Source organism: Achroia grisella, unplaced genomic scaffold (assembly GCF_030625045.1).
Source record: "Achroia grisella isolate CSIRO2021 unplaced genomic scaffold, CSIRO_AGI_Agris_v1 utg4116, whole genome shotgun sequence".
NCBI lineage: Eukaryota > Metazoa > Arthropoda > Insecta > Lepidoptera > Pyralidae > Achroia > Achroia grisella.
This window is the reverse complement of record NW_026712845.1, coordinates 1,536,876-1,551,523: the sequence shown is the minus strand read 5'-3', so window position 1 is coordinate 1,551,523 and position 14,648 is coordinate 1,536,876. Positions and strand designations below refer to the sequence as shown.

The 14,648-nt window shown below is 34.4% G+C and overlaps 2 protein-coding genes across 2 annotated transcripts; one reads left to right on the top strand and one right to left on the bottom strand.

Annotated features, from left to right (window-relative positions):
• Window positions 1-3,940: 3,940 nt before the first annotated feature.
• Window positions 3,941-7,509, bottom strand: LOC131844699 (chitinase-3-like protein 2). The gene has a single exon (XM_059193640.1). It carries the CDS (start codon window positions 7,243-7,245, stop codon window positions 5,803-5,805), a length of 1,443 nt encoding a protein of 480 aa, XP_059049623.1. The 5' UTR covers window positions 7,246-7,509; the 3' UTR covers window positions 3,941-5,802.
• Window positions 7,510-7,912: 403 nt separating this feature from the next.
• LOC131844714 (blastoderm-specific protein 25D) lies at window positions 7,913-13,532 on the top strand. Its single transcript, XM_059193660.1, has 3 exons — window positions 7,913-9,759; window positions 10,147-10,538; window positions 10,615-13,532. Exons 1-3 carry the CDS (start codon window positions 8,017-8,019, stop codon window positions 11,276-11,278), a joined length of 2,799 nt encoding a protein of 932 aa, XP_059049643.1. The 5' UTR covers window positions 7,913-8,016; the 3' UTR covers window positions 11,279-13,532.
• The last annotated feature ends 1,116 nt before the right edge of the window (window positions 13,533-14,648 follow it).

The following is a 14,648-nucleotide window of genomic DNA, read 5'->3' as shown; positions in this document are numbered from 1 at the left end:
GTGCTTTTAAATTCATAGTAAGTAACATAGCCCAGATACCCTGTTATGTTTGTGAATGTTAAGTACCTATTAGAACTTATCTACTAGTGTTAGGCTAACAAACTCTATTTGTCAAGCGTGTTTCAATTATGTGATGTAGCGGACACGAATTGGGCTCACAGGAATAATGACGCACGCTCCGTAGAAGGTTTAGGTGACAGTGGACAGTCTTGTTACATCTATATTTAAATTATTCTGAGTACAGTATTCAAAAGTTTCCGGTCGAGAGAAAATTATTGACGAAATTATACCCTGGCTCGGGACTATTATATCATATCGTACATAAATTTTCACTTGTTTTTCTTAAGCACACCGTAAGTTGATAATAAATCTTCAGTATTACAGCGGTGTAGACGATTTAACGTAATGAGTAGCGTTTTCGCGTATCCATCTTTTCGCTATCACTTGTCTACATTTTACTTTCGTGTTCGTATACATCACACGCACGTATATACATATGTGCGTGTATATACATATATGCAGATGACACACGCAGGGTTAAAATTAATGCTATTCATTGAAGAAGTCATTGTAAGCAATTTAGCGAATATAATAGTATCATGACATCCAGATTTATCTTAATGATAGATTGCATTCTGTAGATATATAATAAACTTTCCATATGTGCCCTTAGTCAAGTAGAACAAATCAACAGTTGCGGTTATTCAATTAAAAAAAAAATATTGTCTATTTGTGATGTAGGTCTATGGTGAGTCACAAACGGTGCAGATACTAGGATAATGTGTTATTTGCGAATATATGGTTAAAAGTTTTGTCCTAAAAAACTATTAGTTAGACATCAACACCGAGTTTTCAGGAGTGATAGAAATTGGTTCATAATTCCCGTAAATGCAGTCAAATTGTTTAAACTAGATGTAAGTCTGCAACTGTTAAAAATGAAATACAACTAAGGAACTACCCTTTAAGTATAAATCTGTACACGTCTTTACAACCTTGTAATCATAAACTTATGTAGCAAATATTCTTAACAGATAAATACCCAATTCTACCGTCTGCATCAATTCATTGAGAGAAGTTTTATATGCATATATGAATGTATGAATTCATTATATATATGTATACACTTTTCAACACACCATTCTTTACTTTACTTTATTACTGCACCGTGACTACCTTCAAACCTACAAAGAACAATTTTTCTCATAATTTAAATAAAAATGTACTAATATTAATAACATGAACAAAACTCCTTCCGCCGCTGTTTTTGAGTTATATAGTTTTTTTTTAATTATTTTATAACCTGTAAACATCTGAGACATCTCATAGAGCTGTTATTTGCTGGCAGCTCTTTAGATACTATTGTAATATTCAAGTTCAAGACATTATAGTGTTAGCAAGAAGTGCATTGGGAAGCGAAATAATTACAATTTGATATTCATTTTTATTAATGCCAACTTTTCTCCTCTAATTCAAAGGACATTTTTATTTATTTTCATTATGCTTAAATGTGAGTATCTATACCACACAAAAGCTAAGGTCTGTGATAAATCAAGGCAAAGGAAAAAAATGGACATTTTTTTAGTAAATGTCATTAATTTATAATACAAACTATGAAATAATTATTACTACAATGGTATAAAAACCTTTTTTGTATTTATGCTGATAGAATTAACTTTTTACAATGTGACTTGTAGTCCTATATTTATGTATAAATTCATTTATATCTTTACAATGCACTTCTGCTTGTGCCAGCGATGCCTTCAACGATAGTAGTGTGTAAATTAATGCTTAGTTAGGTAGGTACTGTAAGGTAGTGCCATATTAAAGAGCTTCCTGACTATTTTTAAACAGTGTTTCATTACCTTTTTGGTTATTTAAACGTCCTATATTGTTCTTCCACCATGTTGATAGATTGTGATTATTTTTAATAATTGATGATGATGACTTATAAGATAATGGATTAAAGTCTGGTCAATTTAAAATAAACCAGAAATACTTGTATTAATCGAATTTCAGACCATCGGAAAGTAATCAGTGGAATTAAAACGCCAAGAAACTTTGAAGAAAATTATAATTGAATAATAGAAAATACTTATCATTATAATATTAATAAGAAAATCAGTATAAAATTATAGTAATAAAATATGCAGAAACTTAAAATCCTCAAAGGATACTCATACATAATTAAAATTCTGTCAAAATAAATTATAATTAATACAATAGCTAGGTGTAAAATTGTGTTTCTATTAAATAACAATAAAATATTAAAATAACAATTAGGTACATAGGTTTAATGAATAAATACTGTATTCATACTGAATAGATTCCAACCACGAGTGTTTATAATAGCCACTTTAATCGATCCATAATTTTTTTTTACTGCAGTTATAGGTTGTTTTACATAATTAAGTTGTACATAAGAGTTAATATAATTTTAACATACAAGTGTAATTGTGCCATCTGAACTAGTATAAAATTATACTGTATCTCAGATCTAAATCATTCTTTAGTACAACTCTGGAAACAACAAACAAACGTTTTAGCGCGTATTTTAATAGAGTGACTATTAAAATCAAAGTTTGCCAAGTATAAAGGAATTTAGTATTACGACTGTGTAAAGTAGCTATTACAACGCCGACAAGCGCCTAAACTAAACCTTTTTTTATGAAATTGTTTTATATTATAATTCACACGATCTGAACTCCAACCTGATGAAAAATGGAAATTATCTCATGAATATTATTCGTACTTCAAGAAATATCTTATTAAATTATAAACGCGAAAGTTTGTAAGTAAGGCTGGATGCTTGTTACTTTTTCGCGCAAAAATACTGAAAGGATTTTGATGAAACTACAGTAATATAGATTATACATCAGAATAGCATATAGGCTATAAATTTAAAACGGTGAAACTGCGGGTACAGCTATATTAAATATATTGTGAAGACCGTAGTGATCATTTATGAATTGCTATTTCCTGAAGACTAACTTGTCTTCCAAATCCTAAAATTTTACCGCTATAATGTATATAAAGTTAGTATGTTCCGGATCTTAACTTGATCTCATATTTGAATGCAAATGCGAACGTATCACAACAAAGATTGATACTGTAATAGGTTCTAATTTGAATAATTCGCCCACGCGAATTACTTCTTACCAATGTCAGTCCGAGCTTACTTATACTGCATGAAAGTTCACATATGTTGTCATGGTTGTTTTAAATGATCCAATATATATATATATATACCGCTTACATGATAATCATATCTATCATCATTCATCACAGGCCTTCCTTTTCCATTAATTTCTGGTCGGCGTAATGTTTTTCTCTTCCATTCTTCCCTGTTCTTAGTCATCCCATGTAACTACTCTCTTTCTTGCCATATCATCTTTCACACAGTCAATCCACCTCTTTTTCGGCCTTCCTCTGCCCTTATAATCATCTACATTCATACGTAATTCTTTCTTTTAAATGGTCTCTTCATTCCTACGCATTACATGTCCATACCCTGACAGACGATCACTTCTCCAACACTGGCGCCATTTATATAAACAAGCCCTCGTAAATTAGCAAAGGGTACGTAACGTCTTAAAAATTCAAACATTAATACTTGTCTATGATATACATTGTAATATCTTTGCAAATAAGCAAAGTTGAGTATGTACAACTAGTGAGATTAATCAATAAGTACAAGTAGGTACGTAGGTACGTTATATAAGCACTTTCACACCATGTGTTAAGACATAGCCATGTTACATATATATACTAAAAGATTAATATATCTAAACGACATAATAACGTAAGAACGTAATGGTTAATTAATAAATCATCATCGCTTAAGAATAAAATTATATTATTTCAATAATTTAGAGATTGAATTTAAAGCAGTCAAGAATTTAGTATTAAATCAATGAAAAATATAAAAGAACGTTAAAATTACATTTGTAATTTATATTATATCCACATAATAACACTTACTGCAACTAAATTGCATTACCAATCTCTTAGTTATAATGCAAAATGTGATTAAAATATAAATTATACATTAATAAATACTATATTTAATTTACTTATAATACATTTTAAGGCGATCAGTTATTATTTTCCCTCTTTTCTGCGCTCGAAAGGTGAGTGACTACTAAACAAACTTTAGAAATGAAATCTTTTTCTGTACAAATTGACAAATTAAATTACCAACAGAGTCTAGATTCTTATTAATAAACTCATAGTTTGCGCAAACTAGATACTTTTTAACATCTTCTATACATAACTAATGAAACGACCTCTATTACTAATATCAATAATAAATAAAATTCTATTAATGCCTATACAAACACAGCCATTGATAATTTGGTAACCTATATATAAAACCGTTATATTTAAAAACGACTCCTATTTCTTAAAGGTCTATTACACTACCAAATATACCAGTTCATCAGTTATGAAGATTCCGCACACTTTTGAATCTTGCTATACCTGAGGACTAAACTAATGACATAATGTTTTGTTATACAAAATAAAGGGAACATCACCTACGTATATATATATATATATATATATATATATAGTTTGTACAGTGTATTCTGAAATATCCGTAGACAGAGAGTGGAATAGACCCTTATATTTAATGTAATGTGCCACTGTCATTTTGGTTGTGAAAACGTTACAAAGTCTGGAAACTTACGTACATCCTTATTGTGTTTACTTTATTATTCTACAGAATAAAGTATTTTTTATTTATAGAAATGGTGAAAAATGGTTTCTGGTTTTTGTAAATGCTGTGAAGGATAGTGCACTAATGCCATAAGACGAATTCTTAACTTTCAACCCCAGCGATAACATTGTTTCAGATTTCTATATTGTTTCAGAGGGTAAACTTTTGCCAGAATCGAACTGAAAACAAGTTCATAAAAAATATATCTGAGTCTTTTGTTAGAGGCCATACACGATCTCTGTGTAGGTACCAAGTTAAAGCTATAGAGTGAAGATATAATTATATGAAAAGACTTAATGGCACAAATGCGCCGTCCTGTTGCGCGATCTGCATTTGGTACTGACCACAAACTAGTCATCACTTGACGCTCGCTACGCTTGACGTAACCAAAATACTAATCACACGATTATCCTACATACAAGAAATGATTCTTAAAAACATAGCGATAAAGTACATTATTATGAAATAAATATTATAATAGCATCAGAGTTTTATACTTGCACATTTATTAAAAAATATGTGTAGGTGTACTATTACGTTATTATTAGGTTTTTAAAAGTTGCGTCAACTTTTTTAAATACCAGAAACTATTTCCTATAGACGTCTATATTATTTTTGTAATATGTCGGTGATTAAAAAGGATTGCCTAATTATGCTATAGACCAAGTAATGTGCAGTCGTTCGACTGGAAACACTTGCTGTAAACGAAACAGTACACTATGTACCTAGTAGCATTTTTACATTTTTTCCAACTGTAAAAGTTAATAAGACAGTATTAATGAATGCGCGTGCGGTTCTGAGCGGGTGAGCACTGCGCAGTGCTCGGCTGGCGACGGCGGCGGCGGCGGCGCGCGTGGGTGCACCACGGTCGCCGCGCACTCGGCCACTCGCGCCCGCGCGCCTCCAAACAAATACCACACACTCAACACTGCCAGTGCACATTTTTGTTTTGGCGTATCATGAAGTCTTGCACCATGTACAAAATCACTTATGTCACCAGAAAAAAACAGGTAATTACAATGTTTCAACGCTTAACGGAACCTGCCAATGAATTACACTGCAATTGGCGATGGAATGCATAACTTTCTTTAATTTCTACTGGCCGTAACATATACACTGTTGAGCAGCACATTTTTAACTGATCGGGATAAGGGGAATTTGGAACTGTCACCTTCATCACCACATAATCCATTGTAATCATCAGCATTCAATGAATAAATCATAGCACCACGTAAATTATTTTCTTTGATGTAATTCGCTTTTTCCATAACGCTTTTTGGTGTATCATATGATACCCATTCCTTATTGTTATAGAGATATGGCACCTTCGCATCTTCATCTTGTTTGACTGTCACAGTACTGTGGCTATTTATGTAAGTACATATATCAGGGTAGTTAACAAATCCAAGGCCTCCAAGTGTACCATAGGAGAATGCAGGGCTGCCTACTCGGGTATTGTCAGCGTTAACCAAAGTGAAAGAATGTCCATATGTTGGAATACCAACTACAATCTTGTTACGGTTAAGTCCTTTATTCAGGTACATATTTACAGTGTAGTTGATGTTAAGTGTTGCCATGTACATTTGTTCAGTCGGTCTTGCATACAATGGGGAATTCAATCCAGTGAATGGTGTGAATTTAGTGAAATAATGAAAGTCGTAAGTCATAATATTTACAAAATCAGTATACATATTCAACTGGTCTATGTCGTAGCAAACATCGACTAGTGTCTCTGGAGCTGCTACAGCTACTGTTAACAAGTAATCCCGTTTCTCTCTAATGTATTCGCTTCGAATCTCATGTAACAGCTGTGAGAAGTGTTGTCTCTCTCGTTTTTGCAACTGATATTGAGAGTTGTGTATAGCTGGAAACTCCCAATCCAAGTCAATACCATCAAGTGTATAATTTCTTAATATGTACTTAATCGACCTAATAAATATCTTTCTAGACGCATGGTCTGCTACCATTTCTGTGAAACCATTATCATTGCCAGCTCCGCCCACAGACAACAACACTTTTAATGTAGGATTTATCTTTTTTAAATTCACTACTTCTGATAGAGTTTTGTATTGTTGATCATCTAGTGATATGGTTTTGTTCACAACACGCGCAAATGCGACATTTATGTGTGTACACAGGTGTGGGTGGATGTTAATAGGCATTAACTGATTGCTGTCTTGGCTATTAGGAGTATCGTAGTAACATGAGACCACCTTGTCATCAACTCTGCCTCCACTCACTTCTTGTTGCACATTCAACAATTTGTAGTACCCATTATTTTGTACCTGATTCTCCGAGTAGATCGCAGCACGTATTACGGACTTTTGTAGGGTATGTAGAGTTAAGGCATCAGTATTGAGTCGAGGATAACACAGAATAATTGCACTTATAATAACTGAAATCAATATGAGTGGTAGTAAACATACCAAACAACTACTTCGTCGGCTTTTGGCACTAGAACTGCTGGGATGTTCGTTGTCAAATATGGGGCCATATTTACTCACGTCACCACACTTATTGAGTTTAAGCATTTTAATGAATATGTAATATACTAATAATTGAGTTTATTAGTAAAAATACTGGCAATAACGAATAAATTCAATAGCATTCACATGCACATACGCAGTAAGTAAATCACAAAGGATTATCTTAGTCACGTCTAACTAGGAATTTAATACTCATATTATAATACATGCAATCAAGTACATATTTGTTTACAATATGATAAAATACGCATACGACTTAACTATGTATTTTATTTATTTATATTAAATTAAATTTTGCTATTGACATGTCAATTTATACAAACTGTCGGAATTTTGAATGCGTCATTTTCATTGTCATATTTTCAAGATAGCAGCCATAGTCTGTCAGTTTGTTTTTTTTTTAATTATATAAACTATTACATTCATTTGTTATTTTATGTCATCACTTGTCTATCTAATTGTAGTATTTTCAATCACCTATTACTTATGGATTAGTAGTAAACCCCTTTTGTTTTTTCTTAATTTTTTTATTGTTTTAAGAGCAAATTTTTGTATGTTTTGTCATTTCGGAAGTGATTGACTTTTGACATTAACACTGATATATGACTGACTTTTGTCCTTGTAGTGGCACATGACATGACCTACAGACGACCCCCTTTCATTCATTCATAACAGGTTTAGATAGGTATTAGATATTTATTTTCAATGTCACACTTTTGTAATTTCATTCTATATGAGTTATTTTGTTTGCAATAAAAGATGTAAAATAATAGCAGCGATTATAAACTAACGATAAATGCATCTCATACGTACTACATGGGGTCTGTAACTATGGATAGCGCTTGTATGAACCATTATGAAAAACAGCTGTACACAGTGTTTAAGACTTTCGACGTAGATAATGAGGAGTCTCTAGACAGATCAGCAGTACTGAAGCTGTGTGACGCGTTGCAGTTGGAAGACCGCGGTTCGGCGCTTGTTGATACGCTGTTTGAACGCTGTACTGAACGTGTCACCTTCGCTCAATTCCGCAACGGTCTACTCTCTGTGCTTGGAGGCGGAGATACCGCGCCTATATCACCAACTAAGCACTCTGCAGCCGACACATCACCGACTTCGACTTCCTGTGCTGCGTCTGCTACAGTTCCGGTTTCTTCTCACAGTGACGACGACTCTTCTGGACGTGAGGTCGCCCCGAAGTTCGTATTTGGCTCAAAAAAATACGGACGGCGCTCAAGACCACAGCGTTCGCCTACAGGTTCAGACGATATACACGCGCCAAGGGCTGCTTCAGTTTCACGACTTGATAGTGATAACAAACGAGCCAGAAGCTCTCAACGAATGAAGCATCGACGCAGTGCGTCCGCAATGGAGAATCGTGATCATCAATTGAATTATGACGATGAAAATGCACATAGTGACCTCGAACATGACAGACATATAAACTGTGAACAAGCAATTGCTCTATGTTGCGAATTAAGAATGGATGGTATAGATCGTAGACTTGTTGAACGTATATTTGAAGAGTCTTCTTCTGCAGAGACTACAGTAGGTGAGTTCTTTGAACGTCTTAATGTATCACTAACATCATCCATTCAAGATACACAGGATGTAAGTACCGCTGTACTTCACAGTACCTCAGAGTCATCATTGAATAGAGATTATACAGTTGATGATGAGACAGGAGTCCCCAGTATGTTAGTCATTGAAGCTTGGGAAAATGCAGGTGTACCTCGACCACGGCACTTATTGTTAGAACTGGGGTTTACAGGTCCATTTGTTCGACCACCTGATATAGAAAATGCACTTGAAGATGAAATTCGAGCACTACCTGAACCATTAAATGAAAGAAGAGATGCACATGCAATGCTATTAGTAGCTTGTCTAGAACTTTCTCGGCTGAGATTAAAATATGCAAAACGGCGAGCAGAAGTAACTGCAGCTGAAAGAGATAAGTTGCGAGCTGATGTTGTCGAGGCGAATAGACGCGCTTGCTTATTAGCACAGGATGTTGATGAAAGCCATGCTCGAATGGAAGCTGAGCTAACGGCAAACGTGCGCCGTATCGAAGCCAAACATACTGAGGCCGCAAAACTCGCTGCAGCAGAATTAGCAAGTGAACGGGAACGTGCAGCTGCTGTAAAAGTTCGTTTAGAAGCAGAGTTAACTCGACGTACCGAGAATGAGGCACGACTGCGGACTGAAATGGAAATTCATTCATCAAGGGTTATAGAATTAGAAAATAGAGTTACAGGAGCTGAGGGCCGCGCATTAACTTCAGAGAGGGAAGCAATTCGTCTGACTGCTGAGTTAGCAGAAGCTGTTGCCAGTCTGAATCACAAGGAGGGTTCGGGACAGACTGAGGCAGAACATGCATCGGCAGCGGAACTTGCAGCACAGTTCGATGAGTTACGTCGAGAGAATAAGCTGTTGCGTGACCGAAATGATGAATTGTGTTGCGCACTGGAAGCAAGAACACGTGATGGAATGGCCCCGGCTGCCATTTGCGGGGACCTTTCGGCAGAGCTGGGCTCATTACTGGCACCCGAACATACTGAGGTAAGCTCATTAAATAAGTATATGTAGGAGTATACTCCAGAACACTATAGATAAGAACATTTGTTAGTTAATAAAATAGACTGTGCCCAATATTTATTCTACCATTAATAAAGTTAGTGATATAATATTAATTTATTAATCTGTCATAGTATCTCTGACTAAACTAAACTGTTTGGATTCTTAAAAAAAAAGGTTTGTCTGTCAGGAATATTGCTCTAGTGCATATAACCATAATAATTATCATTTTACATTTTCATCAAACATTTAACCAACATTCACAATTAACTTGAATAACACATAATACTATAAATAAAACATGTAATAAGCGTAGTGACAGTAATTTTGTAATAATAAATTAAAGTATTATTTTTCTTATGTACATTACAGGAATGTGATTCATCACCAACTAGCATTGATCAGAAAGTGATCGGGCACGCTGAAGCGGCTCGGCGATTACGCACCATTTTTGATAATGTTCAGACAATATCATCTTCCAAGAAGAAGCAATGCCAGTCATGCTCCATGCTTGAGACTATAATTGCAACCATACAGATGAAGGTTAGAGAATTGAGTGACTGTGTTATCTTGATGGAGGATGTAGAAATGCCACTGTACAGTACTGTCGAAACCTCCATTCAAACTGACTTTGGACCAACATCAAACATTGAATCAGTGCACGATGTTAATTTAATTAAGGAGATGGATACACTAAAGCAGCAATTCAAAGAAGCTGAGCATAGACACAACAGTGAAAAACAAAAGCAATCAAATATAATAAAGTGAGTATTCTTTTTGTCTTCTTTTCTCCACCTTCTTTGTTAAACTCTTATAAATCATTAAATTTAATATTTACAGGGAGCTTGAGACTAGTTTGGAGCAATTGAAAGCAGAGTATGATAAGTCTGAGGAATATTGGAACAACAAACTGGAGGAAGAACGCGATATGTACAACGAGGAGCAGCGACTAGGCGATGAACGGCTCACCGAGCTGGTCGCTAAGATTTCCGAATACGAGCGGCAGTTCGCGCCAGTCGGCGGCGCTCTACCTACCATCGAGGAGAAGTGCGGTCTCGAGGCGCAAGTCGCCGACCTCGAAGAGGAGTTCGCCACTTATAGAAAAGCTAAGGAGGAAGAGCTCCGCATGCGGGATACTGAGATAGCGCGTCTGAATGAGCAGCTCGAGTCGCTGCAGCGGCGCGTCGATGCAAATACCGAGGCGAGACGGAAACGTGACGGGGGCGGGGGTGGTACGAGTGGGGGCGGTGGTGGTGGAGGTGGGAGCGAAGGGGGTGGTGGGGGGTGCTCGTGTGTATCGTTGGCGGAACGCTGCGGACAGTTGGGAGCTCGATTGGTGGCGGAGAGAGGCGCGGGCGCTAGGGAAGCTGCGGCTCTAAGGGCGAGGGCGGCGCGAGCAGAGGGGCTGGCGCGACGTCTTCACGAGCGTCTAGCGGCCGCCGACTTGCTCGTGAAGGATTTGTACGTTGAGAACTGCCACCTCGCGCACCGCCGGCCGCTGTGACAACGCGACCTCCACTCCCGTATGTATCATTCCAAAAAAAGGCCTAAGACTGGCGCCGTTTAATGTCTGATATGTCGATAGAATATTCACGCATATTATAAATCTGATGATTAGTGTCTGTCAATGAAACTATAGTCTGGTATTGGAACTAATAATAGTAAATTATATCAAACAAAATACGGCGCCGGTGTAAATGATTTCTTTTTAACGGCTGGTAATGACATTATGTCAGTGTTGTGATAAAAGAGTTTTGTTTATTGTTACGATTTAGCGGTGTGCTGATCACTGACGCTGCCCATATCTTTATATCTATATTATGTATCTATGTAAATATGTAACTATACCATAGAGTTGATTTATAAAACTATTTTAGAAATAATATTGTATCATGTCTCTCTTGCGGAGATTTATGAATTTTGACATAAACATATATTTATTAATAATAGGTGCCATTCAAGGAATAGAAACCAATAGAAAATAATTATGTTTTTATATTGCTATCATAAGTACAATTTAAGTCGTTGGACATATCTTTTCCCTTACTATTTTATTGGCAGCTTGATTGATTAGCAACTCGTGAAATTAATATTAAATAGCAGTAAGATGCTTGTTCTCGTATTCAATGCAAGCTGACTGGCAATGCTGTAGTGCGTTAGTAGAATACACACATAGTTGGTGATATGTACCTAAGTCAATTTAATGTCTATGTGTGTGCAAAAACAATTTTTACACATGTTAGATATGTACATTACCAGAGACTATATATTTTACTTTTCGCAGACTAAAATATATAGTCACTGACATTACTAAATGTATAAAGCAGACACCGTGCACTACTTACTATAGGACGCAACGTATGTTATGCTGAGCATTGTTAAGTTCATGCATATTGTAATTATTTTATTTTAAGCTCTATATACTGTGTACGGCTTTACATATCTTTGCAGGATTATTTAATGCCTTTAATGATGAAGTAACCTACGAACGTGCCTTTTAATATTACGGGTTTTAAATATTAATATTTTAATTAAAATCATCAATAATTGAAAAGCCCGCTGTGAATGGCGAGATGCGATCTAACAGTCTATGTTCATGATACAGGAGTGGGGAATGATGACTTATTTAGTTCCTTTACTTGTAAAACAAAGTTGTGCACTCTTATCAAATCGGGCTCTAAATCTCAAATATTTAACACATTTAACTCATTAACAAAAACATTAGAGCAACACGAACTATCAGTCAAATGGACGCACGATATTACAGTACTTTTTTAGACTACTGCTTATTTTCAAGACCCTAGTAATACGCAGTAACTGAAGCTTTGTCATTTGAAGACATGTATAATATTTACTCATACTGTATAATAGGTCAAGTTTTGGTGGCATTAGTTAGTTTGTCAATAAAAAACGTATGTCCTACAGCAGGAACACCACACACAAATCGGACGCATTATAGAACAGTCTCACATTGTTCCCCACTGCTATATCGCATCTAAGACTTTAACTAAGTTTACAAACAACTGTATAATATAAAAATATATCGACTCGAATATTTGTTCCTCTTATTATATTGCCTAGATGTGAAGGTGTTGTGGAAGTGTTGTACTAATTTATCGTGGAATAATTGGGTATACTGAATTAGTTCGCGTCAAGTTACTAAATATTAATATAACATATATCTGTGATTGAATTATAATCTATATAAATTCCTTGTATAAAAGACAAAATCGCATTTAATGTTTTGGGAAAGATTCTCTGAGGAATCATATTTGCTCAAACATTTTTTATTTCGGCTTAAAATTATGTTATTTCAATGTAATTGATTATGTTTACCGTAAAATCTTCATATTATGTGTTTATCTCTTTCATGCTAAAATAAAGTTTCAATGTGAATGAATGTGATAAAACATTAATGGTTGAAGTACCTATGTTTTAATGACTATTTAATTTATTTTGAAAATCTTAATTCATATGCTATAACTACTGGACTGATAATGACGAATTTTGCTGAAATATAGTTTAGACAAAAAAGACATAACGTAATAAAAGCAAGTAAAATAGATAGCGAATATTATTCTGTTTTATATAAATGATGGTAGTTAGTAAATTAATAGTGAGTGCTATGAAATTCCTCACATGACAAGATTTTATACAGTTTATAACTTTTTCTAAGCAACTTCGCTATAAGATATATATATGGTAATACGTATAGACATACCTATATAGAAACTGCATTGCCTGTCCAATGGTTAACAAACAAAGATTGACCGCTGTTGCAAAATTTCCACTATGTACGTAAATGGGCTCAGAAGTGTAAAAATATAGAATTTCCCTTATAATATAAATATAGAAATGTCCTTTAGAATGCAAGTGACTACTATCTTAAATTTAATTTATATATTTCCGCTAGAATAGGTATATAAACCTGAAAAAAAGACAAATACCTATTAAAAATTACTTAAAATAAAACTAAATTTAGCATTTATAAGTTATTAAGCCTCTTTTATGTGCACCGGTAAATAATAGGTTACATTACAACATTACACATTAGACATTTAATATGAAATCTAAAAAAAATACTATCTTGGACATAAAGTAATTTAATATTTATCATAACTTGGTAATGTGCAGTTGCTTGGTAAGCTGTAACAGTTTTGACGTACTTATATTGTTCAAAATGACATAATTGATTCATTTAATTTAAATTACATGTAATATAAGACTACACAAAAATATAAGAATTCAGCAAACGAATTTATTTTCTAAGTGAAAATTAGTACCAAATTATTAAGTCTCTGCCTCTCTACTCGAATCATGTTAAAGGAATAGGTTGATTTATTTTGTATCGTGCTAGAATAAAGTCTTTTAATGTGGTATACGAGGAATAAACAGAAACATGTCAGTTACTAAAATCAATTTGTGTAATTACTCTGTATCTGTGTATAATTTTGGCGCCATTTTCTTTATGTCTTAGAGAAAGGTAAAACATTGAAAATCGACTTTCAAGTTTTAAGTTTAAAGTCGATTATTCATAATTGTTTATTATTAAGCACATTTAAAATTATCCAGTTTATTATTAAGCACGCATATAGATATGAAAAATGTCCAATGTACCCATTATTTATTATACATATTTCTGTTGTGTGAAAGTTGATATCTTCATGTCAAATACGGCTCTTACGTTTTTATTAAGGCTACGATTTGTTATTCAGGAATATAGAGGTCTAAATTTGTTTATGAATTGACGTCTTTCTAGTAACTGTACAAAATCACTTATACGCATATGAAGTCAAATAATCCTCTTTTTCATAATAAATTACGCCTCCTACAAGTAACTATTAAAATATTTTGTCCCTTTCTTCTCAAATTAC